Source organism: Parambassis ranga, chromosome 3 (assembly GCF_900634625.1).
Source record: "Parambassis ranga chromosome 3, fParRan2.1, whole genome shotgun sequence".
Taxonomy (NCBI): domain Eukaryota; kingdom Metazoa; phylum Chordata; class Actinopteri; family Ambassidae; genus Parambassis; species Parambassis ranga.
The window spans coordinates 20,017,352-20,032,344 of NC_041024.1; the positions used below are offsets into that span (position 1 = coordinate 20,017,352).

General features: G+C 39.3%; 1 protein-coding gene across 1 annotated transcript in view; it reads right to left on the reverse strand.

Moving 5' to 3' along the window:
* Nucleotides 1–4,781: 4,781 nt before the first annotated feature.
* The window catches only part of chst8 (carbohydrate (N-acetylgalactosamine 4-0) sulfotransferase 8), a 120,267-nt gene continuing 110,055 nt past the window's right edge, over nucleotides 4,782–14,993 (reverse strand). The window contains exons 3-4 of the mRNA XM_028402319.1: nucleotides 7,141–7,178; nucleotides 4,782–6,103 (exon numbers count right to left, since the gene is read on the reverse strand). Coding sequence (XP_028258120.1) covers nucleotides 4,940–6,103; nucleotides 7,141–7,178 — 1,202 coding nt within the window. The 3' untranslated portion in view covers nucleotides 4,782–4,939. The remainder of the gene's footprint in view (nucleotides 6,104–7,140; nucleotides 7,179–14,993) is intronic.

Below are 14,993 nucleotides of genomic sequence, written 5' to 3' on the forward strand. Positions count from 1 at the left end.
GCTCTCTGATTTTTTTGGTTCAATTAGAAACTAAACAAAAGACTTTCTGCTCTGCCCGACGTGTTGGGAAGTCAGACCTGAATAGAATCTTTTTCTCAGCTGCTGTTAACACTCTGAGCTCTGCATACTTCTTTTCTTCCTGTCCATCAACATCACCATCCAGGTGTGATGCTGATTTTTTACACTAATAATACCTCCACAATATGCTGTTGTTGAGGTGTGATGGAATAGCTTAATTAGCAGAACTGCAGTGTCTTTTGTGGCTGTTATGGAATGAAAAAAGGGCTTCTAATATTTCACATACAGTGCTGCCATTATGTGATGATGCTATGTCTTGGATAGAGGGGATGATACATAGCTGGGCTTTTAGTTCAGATTTATCTTGGAGACAGCTGAAAAGCACCTTATTGAACTATAAGTCTGATCAAGTTAGTCATGCTGCTATGCTTCTGTGAATTTAAAAAATATATAATAGAAAATTGTAAGTATTCTTAAATCTGACATTTTGAAGCTTGGGATGGTTCAATGTCTGACCTATGATTCTAGAAAGTGATATGGAAAAAGGCTTACTGATATTATAATCCAGCCTCATGACACATAAGTGCTTGTTTCCAGAATGAGTGGTGTGCTGATAAAACAGCCAGACTAGTTAACAAGATGAGATATTTGAGTCACATGTCCTCAAAAGGACTCCAGTGTTGAGAGTAAAATTATTTCCCACTTGTCATTTTGCTTTGCTTGATTAATAACGGAGCTTTAGCAAATCATTTTAATGAGGTTTATATCACAGAGAGACGTGTGTGGAGCATGCAGCAGTGTGTATCCAAAACAAACAGGGATTCTGTGTGAAAGAGGAAGAATCAAATGTGCCCCACTGAAGCGAGGATGCAGATTGGTTTTGTTCTTTCCGTTCTTGGCAAATTTTGCAGAGGCATTGATGCAGATGTTACCACTGAAGCCCAGCAAGAACAATGGGCTGTCAACCTGTCCCACCACCACAGCCCCCCCCTGCCCTGAAGTCCCAATCATTAGCCAGTCCTTAGACACACCTGACGCCTGTGTGATGGAGCTCTGTCATCTGAGAGTCAGCTGAAGCCTGTCATCAGCCACGATAATGCTGGGTCTCGTGTCTCGTTTTTCCACAGTCCTTCTTACCACAGTGAGGTTGTTCATCGCTTTGGGAACATGTTTGGTTGCCTCCCTTATATGTCCGCTTGAGGCTTCATCTGATTTAGCTACACAAGCACGTTCCCTTCAAAGCTTGTTAAGATTTTGCATGCACACTAATGAGGTAAATGGATGGCTTTTGTTTTCTCAGTTTCAACTTCCCTCGAAGTGCTCTCATGACTTATACAGGAGCTGTTGTAGAAATCAGCCTTGAGCATTTAATCAAATTTCTAACTCTACAGAGTGATCAATTTTACCTGCAATATTTATCTGCCACACAAGCTTAGACCCTCACATAATCACACACATGGCAGCACAATGAAATAAGTACGGCTGTTGTTTATTTTTTTTTTCAAAAACCAAACAGCTCCCCTAACGTCCTGGCTCCAGCTCCGGAGCCTCATCCAGTCTTGAAATCCTTGTACCACGCATGGAGCTTTAGCTTGGTGTGGACTTAAATACTGCTCAAAAATAAATAAATAAAGGGAACACTAAAATAACACCTCCTAGATCACATTGAATGAAATATTCCAGTTGAAAATCTTCATTCATTACATAGTGGAATACATTGCGAACAACAACAAAAAAAATAAATAAAGATGATCAATGTAAATCAAAACTATCCCATGCAGGTCTACTCAACATAAAAGTAGAAAATCACATTACAGGCTGATCCCCGTTACAACACCTGGGCACGCTCCTGATGAGGTGGTGGACGTTCACCTGAGGGATCTCCTCTGTGGTCAGCACCTGCAGAACCTCTCCTTTATAGGGCTTGTCTTGACAACTGCCTCTCATTTCCACCTGTTGTCTGTTCTATGTGCAACAGCAGCTGAAACTGATTCACAATCAGTGTTGATCCTAATTAGACAGGCTGATTTCACAGACGTGTGACTGACTTGGAGGTTCAGTACAGAGACCTAAATGGATTCACTTTTTCTTTTTAGGCTAAAGTCTGGTTCTCCTGTCTGGTTGGAGAACCAGGAGGCAGACCTAGATGAAACTGATCCTCTGCATCACTATATAGGATGTGAAATTGAAATTGGCATATCACTATATTGTAACACAACAACATGACAGTTACACAACCACATTAAGAAAAGAATATAAACACATTAAAAATGCTAAAAGTCAATTTATTAGTAGACACTCATCAGCCAGAAATAACCGTCTGAAAAATGTCTTCCTGAAATACACCATTTGATTGGCAGTGTAAAATAAGGCAAAGGGCTTAAGATAATCTTTTATACATGTTTGCACCAACAATAAACTGTTATACATTCACTTGTTACTGTAATTATACTTTTGATAAGTCTGTCCGTACACCCACATACCAAGAAAATTTGATTAGCTCGGAGGGTCGGGGGTTGGGTTGGGGGACCGACAGGGTGTTTAATAAGAGGAATACTCATTATAATGCAATAGCTTTGGTCAGATTTTGGCTACACCTACATAGAATCTGACCACAACCCTAAACAAAGGTTAGATTCTGGATTTGCAAAAGCTGACACAATACTGACAAAGGTTCATACAATTACCATCACTGCAAAAAGATAATACCACCAAAATATTAAAGGTCTTTAAATAATAGGAATTTCCCTTTTGTTCCCATTGGCATATGCATCTCTTTATAAATCATTTCACTCAACATAAAAGACAATTCCAGTGAGCTGCAGTGTGAGTGTTTGAACAACAACTCCCATAAATAACTTGTTTTAATTTACATTTCAGCTTGTTTGTTTAGTTTTGGTTGATTGAAGACATAGTTCATGTTGGTTTGCACAAACAGCTTAAACTATGACCCAAGGCAATATGAACAGTTACTTGCAGAGACCAAAATAGCCAATTGAAAATTTACATTACATTAGTCCAACTGATGGCACTGTTTCTTTTGCTTCATAATAAACATATAAACATATAGTATGTTAGACATGTTGAATCATAACAACTTGTATTTGTTTCACATTTAACAATTTATGATTAGGTATATTATGTGGTTTGATCTTCACAAAGCTTCATGGTTTGACAGCTGGCTAGTATAATGTATGTTTAAAGAAAATGCAGGAAAAATCTAATTTTAAACATCTTATTTAGTACCACACGCATGCACATAGCAGACTGGCTATGTGTAAAAATGTTGCCTTTCAGGATGAGTAACTAGATTGAACGCAGCTCATCTGTACAGGGTCTGTTTACCTGTCAGAAGTAATAACAGGTCACGAATAGGTAATCAAAGAGCTAATTTCCAAAATTATATAATTTTTAATTACCACAATCTTTCCATATGTCCAAAGCACCAAGTCTTATCAATCGATCAGTCAAATATTGTGCCTTTTAAGTTTTTGCATTGATTTGTGTGTTTGACTTGAATTCAGCTGGTGGACATTTTGTTTTAGAAAGTAACTCTTGAGTTACACAACACTCTACACTTGTTTTACTGAAAGAACAATATGACATCAAAAAGGAAATTAAAGTACCTTCACTAAGAAGCACTGAATATATATATATATATATATATGTATGTTTTAGAAATACATAAAAAAATATATAGTCATCTGAATGCCCATTATACAATTTTACACAGTAGAAGTCAGCAAAAAGCCTATATAGTGGTGGTGTAGAATAGATGTGATACATACAGGAAAGGGTGTACAATGGTTGCTGATAGTGTGAGAACTGGCAGCTGTTTAGGTAGTGTAGTGAAGTCTGGGCACACTGTATTCTCAACCTTGCTGGAAATAGACAAATCATACACTTTAGAAAACATCACTTTTATAACTAGATTTAGACATGTGTTGTGTTTTTCTTTAGCTTGTTATCATTAGGAGAGAAAGCCATGAAGAGATTTCTGAATGGCTGTAATACCAACAGGCAAGAGAGATACTGGCAGCAACAGTTTGTACCGTGGATGTCCTGCATCTAACAGCTGAAGTAAAGACTTCTAATGATGGGGGGCCTACATCATTAATAATACATCATGTATTAGACCAAAGCACAAACCTACCCGACAAAGTTAGAAGTATAAAAATGCTACAATAAGTGCACACAGCTTCTAGGTGGGCAGCACTTGACACATTTTAAAGAATATTTATAGTGTTTCATTTTGTTATAGTTTGTATTTAGTAAAGCCATTCACATCGAATATCTGTATTAGTATGCACTGATACATAGAGGTATACTGACGCCTAACTGGCTGTAAGTCAAATTGTAAGTGCAAATATTTAAATCAAATATAAAGAAAATCAAATAAAAGAAAAGAGTTCATTCAAACAAACTGAGCTTACTTTTCCTTACTGTAAAGAAAAGTGGTAGGGCTTCATCATACATTTTTATGTTTTTTGCAAAATTTAGGAATGTTATTTTTAATATTGGTGCCAAATTTAAACATAAAACATTTGCAAGTACTACTTGACTCACAGTAAGGCATATTTTAAAGCCTGTTGAACGATAAACTTTTGTAGAAGCATAACTTTTACCATTTTAAATGTTTTGCTCACTATTTCTTAGTGATGGATAACTACTTTGCATTAAGGACAATTTAGATAGTATTTGACACAACAGCACATAAACTGCGATAACCCACAGCAGTCAAAAAATGAATTTCATCCGGTAAAAATGTCATAAAAAGCAGCTTTGTCATGTTCAGAGGAAAGTTTTCTCTTTCCGATCCCAATGCATGTGTGAGTGTGTGAGTGAGCATCTTAAGTTTGTCATAGTAGAGCTATGGATGCTGTGGAATGTGGCTGTGAATCAAGAAGCATGAAAGAGTTATTCAATATAAATCTTTAAAAGGCTTGGAGTAGTTAAACATCAGATAGTCCATGTAGTAGAAGTCATATACTCGTTGCCTTGACACATTGTTGACTTGTGAAAAGTAGTTTTCTGTGATCTGCATAGAGGTTCTCTTGTCTTTTGGGTTCCTATCCTTAAAAGTTGGAACCTTCAGCTTGGGTGGTGCCCCAATCAGTCGCAAGAGAAAGTTGGACTCTTCCTCCATGTTCTCAAACTTGCCAATAAAGTCGTAGTCTATGAGACAAGGGTGGCAAAGCTGGTTTGCTTGCTCCCAGTGGATGTCCATCCCCACGGGCCGGTGGACATCTAATAAGTATTGGACAAATTCATTAAATGTGACGCCATTGCCTGTATTCAAGGATGCAGGTGATGGATTCTTCCTGTATTTGGAGATGATAGGTTTCCCAAACAGGCCATGGTAGTATGGGTTGGGATTTTCAAACTTGTCCCTGTAGGCTGACACTATCCTCTCCAAAGGCTCACGCACAAACATGACTTTGGTGTAGGTTTGCAGACGATGCCTGATTCCCTCTTGGTTAAAGCTATCAAGCGTCTTGATAAGGTTGCTGTAGTGGACTGTGTCATGTTTAATGCTCTCAGTGTTGGAGGCGTGGCCTGCCAGTACAAATAGCGTCCTCTTCCAGTTGGAGCAACCTGCCTTTGGGACCTGACAATACAACAGCTTGTACTTGTCCTCCACATAGAGGTATTTCACATGATGGTGTGTGATGGTCTTTGAGATGTTGCTTTTGTACTTAGTACAGATTTCCTTCATCAGTTTCTTGCGTGCTTCTAAGATACTGGAAAGCCTTCTCCAACTCTCAGGAGAAAAAAAGTGTGAGGCACCAGAAGAGGAATCTGAGGATGTAGAGGAGGATGAAGATGAAGAAGAAACTGGGGATAAGGAAACACTACTTTTGTTGTGATGAACTGGGGGACTAGTTTTCAAAAGTTTGCGTTGTCTCTTGGAGACATGAAGGGATCCCATGTCCTGCTCTGGAGACACAGGGGTCGCTGTCTGTTTGTTCTTTTCAAAGTGTGGGAACTGCATTGGAGGGATCGGGCTGGACAGCATGCCTTTGGTGGTCTGGAGGTCCTGATAATTGTCAGTTTTGCCTCTGTCACGGTCCTGAGTTGAAAGAGTCTGTAAAACAAGCAACAAGACATGTTCAACAAGCGTTTTACTTATAGTAGGTAAATCTGGGCTATGCTACAAAATAACATCACATGTCCTAAATGGGCCACTTGATGGTGCTGTTTCACTGCACCTTAACAAGTTCTAAATGTAAATGTCACACAGTGCCCCGTGCCATCCATGACCTATCAATAAACGGAGCTGTAATACTATAAATGTCCTATAAACACTTAATGGGGAATCTAAATTAGAATCATCTACTTCCTGATTACCATCAGATGATGCCCAGGGCTATCATGCATTCTGACATTTTATTTCAATTAAATGTTGTAATGACATCATAAAGCCAATGGACTGGATGTATAATTTCAATTTTACAACGTACAAGGTGATGAGACCATCATAAATCTTGGTTCACGTCCTTCCTGTCTTAAATTGCTAAATTCTTTCATCTGCAGGGACGTCTGAAGGGGCAAAAAAAGAAAAGAAAAAGGATTGGATCCTCCCTGTCTGTTTAATGTGCGAGGCAAGCGCGCAGCAAAAACCTATACACCAGACATCACGTTCATCAGGGTCTGCAGCAATCTCATTGGTGCTGATTTTCACAGCAGAGGAGGGAGTCAGCAGGGGTCAGTTGGGAGAACATACAGTATGAGTATGTGTCTGACATAATAAGACCTTCACTGCATCTTTTTATTGTAATAATCAGATGTTATTATAATTGTGTATGAGTTCTTCTGTTAATATTTGCTTTAGTAAACTTTACTTTTGAAGGTATGCCTCTGTGTTAGTGAAAATAACAAAGAAAATTCTATTGTTGTCAAATAAAAAACTCACTCTGAGGAAGCTTTCCTGGTTCAACTGGGATAGTTTATACTTACTAAACTAAGCCTCAGTCTGACTGACTGAATGCCCAGTGTGAGGTCACACAGATGCTATCAGACAAGCTGAGAAGTACAAGACTGACAATCAGTTTTTTTGCAATAGATAACAGGTGGAAGAAACCTGCGGCTCTGTGTTTTGGGAGAAATGGAGTAAACACGTACCTCTCTGGACTGCCGTGGAGTGCTTCCCAGCTTCATGCCTGGGGAGAGAGAAAAGAACAGACAAGGAAATCAGCACTAAAGTAAACAACGTGTATTTTTGTTCTTGTTACAAGAGAGTTTGGTGTCTCAGATGCACGGAGGCTCCAATAACTCAATGCTTCCATCACTTAGCATGCCAATTCACCGATACTCTACTAGTTCATAGACGGAGGACAAGTCTATCTGCTCTGTCAGTGTAATGAGCTGCCACTGCAGGAAAAGTTGGTAAATGACTTGTGATGCCAATAGTAAGCACCAGTGATGAGACGGGGTGCAAAGAAACAAAATAAAGTAAGACAGAGCTCACAATCCAGCAAATATTATTAATAGAACCAGAAAACAAAATAATGAAAAACAGAAAGATATAGTTTGTTGAACTTCAAGTATAGCAGGAGTGGTGGAGGATTCAGATTTTTTGGCAACATTGGGGAAAGGTGCTATGTATTGGCAGATGTGCAGCAGCAGGACAGACAATGTGTTTAGTGGTCTGTCTCCTGGTAGACATCTCCTTTCCTTAGGTCGCCCCATCTAGCTGATATGTAATCAGGCTGACAGCTCTGAGTGGGGCTGCATGGCTGCTGATGGGGGGAGCGAAGACACCTCTGCTTGAGTGGCTTGTCACTTCCAATTTAAGGATGGAAGTGATAGGAACCTGCAAAAGGAGGGTGGGGGGTGGGGGGCTGTAGATGCAGGCCACAACCTTCCCTAAGTGATGAGATGCGCAGAGCCCCATCTCACACTTAAACACGCCTCAGTGGGGAGGGAATAAAACATGTTGCCCAGATGCTATGTTGTTTTAGATTAGTATGCGCTAGAGAGCCTCTCTTTTGCTGTCTGTGTCTGTGTGTTGGATCTTTGCCTCCATTCTTTTGAACAAGAGACACTGAAGGAACAAGCAGAGGAGGATGAAGAGAAGAAGAGTGTGCTAAAGAGCTGGCATGTGACATTTTCTAAACCTGTTAGGGTGCTGCTCCGCTCTCTGATCTTCGCCCTAATTATAGCCATCACAACTAAATCCCCCACCCTAACAATCACCCCAACCCTAACCCAAAGCTTTCCTACAAAGATAGCTATGCAAAGCACACACACACACACACAGACACCATGGCCAGAAACATAACCAAGCTTAACAATAGCAAAGGGCTGTGATGAAGCAGGAAAACCCCCTCATAGCCCTAACAGTGTTGGCATGACACATGCTTAGTTATGGATCTTGAAACCTTTACTAAAGTGGTAACTTCAGTAAGAATGCATAAAGTTTTGAAAGATTTAATTAGTTGTTTATAAAAAGTGTTTTGTTTAAGACAGCTGTAAAGTCAATACATCTTCATTAGCACCTTCAAGCTGAGTCAAAGCATTTAATTGTGCTTTTTTGCTGAACAACCGACAAAATCCAGGATTAAAATAGATGATGCGGTAGTGTGTTCAACATTTGATTGTATGTTATGCAGAGGCTTTAGTAACAGTAATAATATACATGGAACAAGCCTTAATGTAAAGCTCTGGGCATTGATCTTGGCACATAGCAAACCCTGTTGTCTTCAGTGTGTCTGTCGTGTAAAAGTTGTTTTAAAATTGAATCTGACATGACTTGATTTGATTTAATAGATCTGAGCTTTAACATCTGTTACAAATAGGGTTCGAATTTTGGCTCTGAAAATGCAATTCTCTTTCAAGTGGGGGAGGCTAAATTACATTTCATGAGAGAAACATTTTTTTTTCCATGACGGTATAAAGTGAAAACAAGTAATATAACAATGTAAACTGAATTTCAGGGGAATTTGTAAACATCATTTATCTCTGTAGTATCTGTTTGGTTGAGGGTAATAGTTGCTGTTTGATTGCAATTTCACACTCAGTCAATTCTGCTCAGTATAAGTATGCTATTGATTTTCAGTGCTGTGCAGTGAAACAGTGATAAATTGTTGAGAATGAAGGTTCATCCTGTATGTTGCAGAAAAATGAAACCTGGTAACTTCACATAACATTTTCCCAAATTAATACAGAATCGGAATACTTCTTATCTGGTATTATTTGGCACTAGTGAAAAAAGGTTTATACTGTATCTAATATGCTGCTCTGTAGCTTTAAACATGTCTGTACAAAAGAGATTAAAGATAATGTAGTAGAAGGATAATAGTCAATAAAGCTGTCTGTTTATTACAAACAGATATTAGATGTCAATTTCTGTACTTTTGCTGTTTAAGTTTTAAAGTGTTCCAGTAAACGAATCAGCATAAAAAAATATACAGATCAAAAGAAAGCAACAGAAGGCTGTTCAGGCTTGCTTTGATTCTCAGGGTTTTCACTCTAATTTTGCTGATGATGGAAGCTGATTTAAAAGCAGAATCTGCTTTTAAGCATTGTCCTCTGATGCCCTCTAAAATAACCTTGAGCAACCACCTCTCTCTCAGACACAAAGCCATTGAATATTCATGCAGACGACCCAGCATTACTGCAAGGATCCACATAAGCAAGGGCCACATCATTAGTGGATCCATTATCCTCCTTCTCTCACAAAGATCCTTGTACAATCTAACCGAGACATACATCAAACATAATTTTTTTCCCTGCCACTGCCACTGAGGAGCAGCAAAGGACAAAAACAATGTGAAATAATGAGCTTGTTAAGTGAAGGATTGTGGCCCAATGTTCTCAGAGAACTTGTTTAATGGCTGTTTTTAACTAGGAGGATGCTAGAAGCCAGACAAGGCGTGTCCTCTTCCAGCCCACTATTCAGACTAGGCAGTCATGCTGCGCCACCATAAACCTTTCATTAGTCATTCAGCACAGTGAGCCAGTGTGACCCCAACCAGCTGCACTCCCCTCTCTCCCAACAAACCACCCACACCTGCACACGCGCTCCTCCTCCTCCTCTTCTTGCCTCTGTGTGGAAATACTAGGCTCTGGCATGCCAGTGTGATTTGTCAGAGGAAAAAACACTTGAGAATGGAGGTATTAGGCTTTGAGCTGTGGTCCATTGATGTTTTAACTTGTTTTGGTATGAGATAAAACAGTGTTTCAGTTGGAAACCCTCCATGACTGGGCTAGAGAGAGAGCAGCTGCTGGAGAGAAGGAGGAGGTGATGGGTGAGCAACCGGTGATTGGATTTGCAGAGACTCAAATGCAGACCATCAATGTGTATTATCATCTAAAGACTTGGCTGTTAAAAGAAAGGCTTAGAAGTCCTAACACATTGGATGTCTACTGAAAGTATATGTTTGGCCAAGATCAAATCAGTTTTGTTTTGGCCAGTGACAATAAGTGAATGAAGCTAAATAAGGACATTAGGAATATGTTTCTTTCATTAAACGTTTTATTAATATTCACAATATAAAAATCTTTTTAACAACTCTTATTCTAGTATGTGCCTCCGAATAGTGCATGTCTGGTGGGATTACAAAAAGAAGTGGTCCTTGGTAGAACTCACACAATACAGTTGACGGTTGACATCTTAAACTCTAAGCTACAATCGAAGAATAACTTCATAGTCATCACACTTCTCTTTAATATGGTACTTGGTATGGTAAGCTGTATTTTATTCAATTTCAAGGAAATGCTTTTGTAGTTTCACTTATACAGGTTAAACTGTTCCTGAAAAGAAAACAGTAAATTTCAGTGCCTGACAGTCAAAAACATTTCCTGAAATTTGGCACAAAGCTTATCTGCTTATAAATCTGTGGATGGAACAGGAGTGTTGGGTGATAAATCTCAGGGTTGTTTGGAGTTGTTACTTCTGTGTGTGAGCAGCCCTTTCCACCCAGGTGAGCTAACATAAATCTCCTGGGTGTGTAATGTATGACTTTGTGTTGTTACTGTTGTTTTTCATATAATGTGGTATTACAGCTTCTACTCTGTTTACAAGTGTATCTATCTAAATATTGCCCTACTTCCAGATGGTCTGTCTGGCATTTCAAATGTTCCCCAGCCCCGTGATGGAGCATAGCGCCATGAGCAAGATGTGCCACCCAAGGGTTCTGCTGTGCCTAAGCCCAAATACCTTCCTTACACAGGCCAACTGACAAAGTCTCAATATTGGTGTTTTCATGGTGATGGCTCTCTAGTCTGTTTGTTTTTTTTTATTTGTTTCAAGCACTGGGTAATTACAGGCTGCTGGTGTAATAGTAGGTCTGCATTGCTGATGACGCCCATTTTAAAGTTGATAAAGCAGACTTGATGATATTATATGAGCCTGAGATGAGTGAAGAGAAATAATGACATACAATGGTGACACATCCATGAGTGCTGCATGTGCAGTTGAATGAGAAAATAGTGAATGGAAGATTTTTTTTTTAGTAAAATAAAAAAGCAGGATGTATTCACTAGCTCTCTGATCTCTCCTCCTAAAGCCCATCATAACAGACTTCTGACCTCTTCAGTGCAATTTCTTTTTATAGAGCCTCAGAGGCAGTGCATGAGGATTTAAGGAGTGAAATCCATAAATTACATGATGTCCATATGGCCACGCGTGGGCTCCCCTTCCACCTTTGACCCTGAGTCAAGGTCAACTGTTGGAAAGGCTTGTAAATCACAAAGGATATGCTTTCTCATTAGTTGAAATTCAAATGAAAAACAGGACACTTGCTGCATTCCCTCGCCACATTAAATCATCGTGCCTTCCTCCATGCACCATAAATAACACATGGTTTGTCTCATAATTGTCTGTGGCAGAGCACAGGCCAAGCATACAAAGACGACATCAACATTCAGCGAGATGAAAACTGAGCTCAGCGGAAGACTATTTATGATGTGAGGCTGTGGTGCTGCATTAACACCTTTGCACTATTTTCGGAGCGTTTCCTGCTCTGAGGCAGTGCAGCTGCTCAGCTCATGTTTTATCACTTTGATCGTCTCTGTTAAGTGTCAGTTTATGAATGGGTTAAATGATCTTTATTGCAAAGTATTATGTTGGATTAAATGTTCATATTTGGCAAGATATAATTTGAAAATGTTTAATTTGCTCATTGATGTATTGGGAACACCTCAAGGCTAAAGTTAAGACAGAATCTACTCTATCATAGAATAACTAAATGATGAAATTAAGGCAATTCTTTATTTGAAATTGACATAAAGTATAGTGCTTTAAGAATGGGCCAAGGAAGTGTGATACTGCACATTATGATAAAGACAAGCTGCCTCTGTGGGACATTAATGTAGGTAGCTATAATAATCTGCCCGATGTTTTAATTTGCTCTAGTCGTTGGCTGCTCTTTCTATGCAATCTTCAAATTCTTCCTCCAGTCTTCTCTCATGCTGGTAACTTTGGCACAGCACACAGCAGGAGGGGAAATAATGAATGAGGCAGAAAGGATGCTGCAGAAACGGGGTATCAAATATGGCACTGATTAGCATTATGACAATTCTTTTTTGACAACAATTTATTCTCTAAGCCAATCCTACTTATAATTTCAAGGTTAGAAGATGCAAAGGCTTCAGAGGCCACATTTCCATGGAAACAGAGAGTCAGTGAGTATGTGGGGGTGTGGTGGGAGGCGGCTTGTTTTTTTATACCACACAGAGGACAGGAGCCTGAATGTGGAGGGCTGTGTAAACAAATGCTACCTGTCAGCTGTGAGCTCAGGGTTAAGTGAATTATCTTGGCTGAGACAAGGTGTGAGAGAGGCTTTAATTGGCACAAATCTTATTTAGATGCTGCAGAGCTCTTGACCTATAGGTGCAGAGTACACACACTGCAGTACTCACTGAGTAAACTCCCTTGCTGATTTCAGTAGAAAGCCTTTCTGATACAAAAAATACACAAGAATAGGAGATTTCGTAAAGCTTTTAGTGAAAATTTGCAGGTGGCACTACTGTGTGCTGGCCTGGGACTGGCATAGACACCGCAGGATTACAAAAAAAAAAGGTTTCAGATGATGACAAGAGGACAGTGATGTGCTCTCATGTATCTGAAGCCTGGTAAGTGAGTGAACTGTTCAAAGGGGGAGAGAAGACACACTGACTGTAAAGAGTGTCAGTTCTAACAAACTTTACAGACAGGTGTATGAACAAAGTGGTCTCTGAAATACATGGATACAGCCAAGATGATCTGACAATGACATACATGTTAGAATAGTTACTATAAAAATGCTGCAATACTAGACAGAATAACACATGGCTCTATAAAAACTGACTATTTTCCCTTACTGCATCTAAGACTGCACACTGTCACAAAGTATTTAAAATGTACATATGACACACCCATTCATGACCTGCTCATTAACTCTCAATTGGCAAATGAAAATTATTATTTTCTTCTTGCACCTCAAGGTCTCAGAAGCAAAAGCAGCTCCTCCACAAGAAAAAAAACAATGTATAGCCTTCATTTATAGTCTACATACCAGTGGCAAGTACTGTCAGTGTCAATTTCACACACGTCATCTGTAAATATAGTACCACAGTACAGCCACAAATGTATCTATGAAAGTGTATTTTCTCTGAGTGCAGTATCACAAACAGAAACAAATATCTAAAATTTGACAAATTGCTCTCTCCACTCATATTTGCTTGAAATAACCTCCTACTGCCCTCACATGGAAAGCAAGCACAATTGTAACAGATTGACACTCTATTGCCACTTTACTCTCCTACTCCCTTTTATAAAGCCCTTACAGCAAGCCCTGCATCAGCAGAAAGCTTTATTTCTCTTAGCCACACCACGTTACACACAAATAAATAAAAAATTCCAAAAGATTTTTTTTTTGAAACTTGCTTTTTTGGCTGATATAAGCAATGTTTCCTACGGTGTAACATGGACAGCTCCTGGTGCTGAAATCAGGGCTAGCAGATGAAAATAAAAGTGACAACATGTGATTAAACAATACAACATCTGTTTGAGTAAAACACAGGTGTTTCTGGACTTGCTCCAAAAAAGCAAACTGCATTATCTTATCATAAAAACACACGATAAACAGAGAAACAAAGTAACAGTATTTTCAGGTATGTGATTTGTAAACACTCCGGGCATTTCTGTCATCCTCCAGTTTTCACAACCTGACACATCTTATTTTATTTTTTTACTTGAGAACAACCTGATGGAGAAAGGGCACTGGCTCTGGCTGTACCGTCTGAACAAAAACTTCAGAGCATAATTGCATATCCCTTATACTGATTTTTTTTTTTTTTTTACAATGCCATTTAAGGATTTGTGCACTGGCCTTTTGGAGGGATTAAAGGAGCTGTTTGATGACCTCCTTTAATTCTTTTTTCCCTCTCAGTTTTTTTTATTTCTTCTACATTAAGGTTATTGCTAAATCCTTTTATCATGACCTGTTGGTACACTGGTGGTGCGCTGAGGTGCCGTGATCAGATGCTGCTATGTCTTCGTTAAGCCTCTGTGCTCCCCTGTTCACCTCCATTTGTGGTGAGATTGGGAAGTGGAATTGGCCCTGTCACTGTTTACTCTGGCCTCTCATTTGAGTTAGCTTCACGTTCTCTTACACACCCCTTGTTTTCCTGTCAAAGCACTACTGATTACAGCTGGGAATGATGAGTCCAGACATGTGAGTAAAGCACAGGGACCGTGCCTGAATACCAAGTGAATAGTTAGGGGACCGCCTTGACACCTTGGTAGATCAACAGCTTCAGCACACACCTTCTGCCTACCGTTCATATCAGTCCTGCACATGGACAGATGAAATCAAAATCGATCTGGAACAACCAAGATGATATTAATTATAGTTTGAGTGTCATATACGGCTGTTATACAGAATATAATAAAATGATATGAATTATAATGTAGCCTGTAGAAAGCTGGGTAGGCTCCAGCCCCCTGTGACTCAAGCGGGTTCAGAAGATGGATGGATAATTATAATATA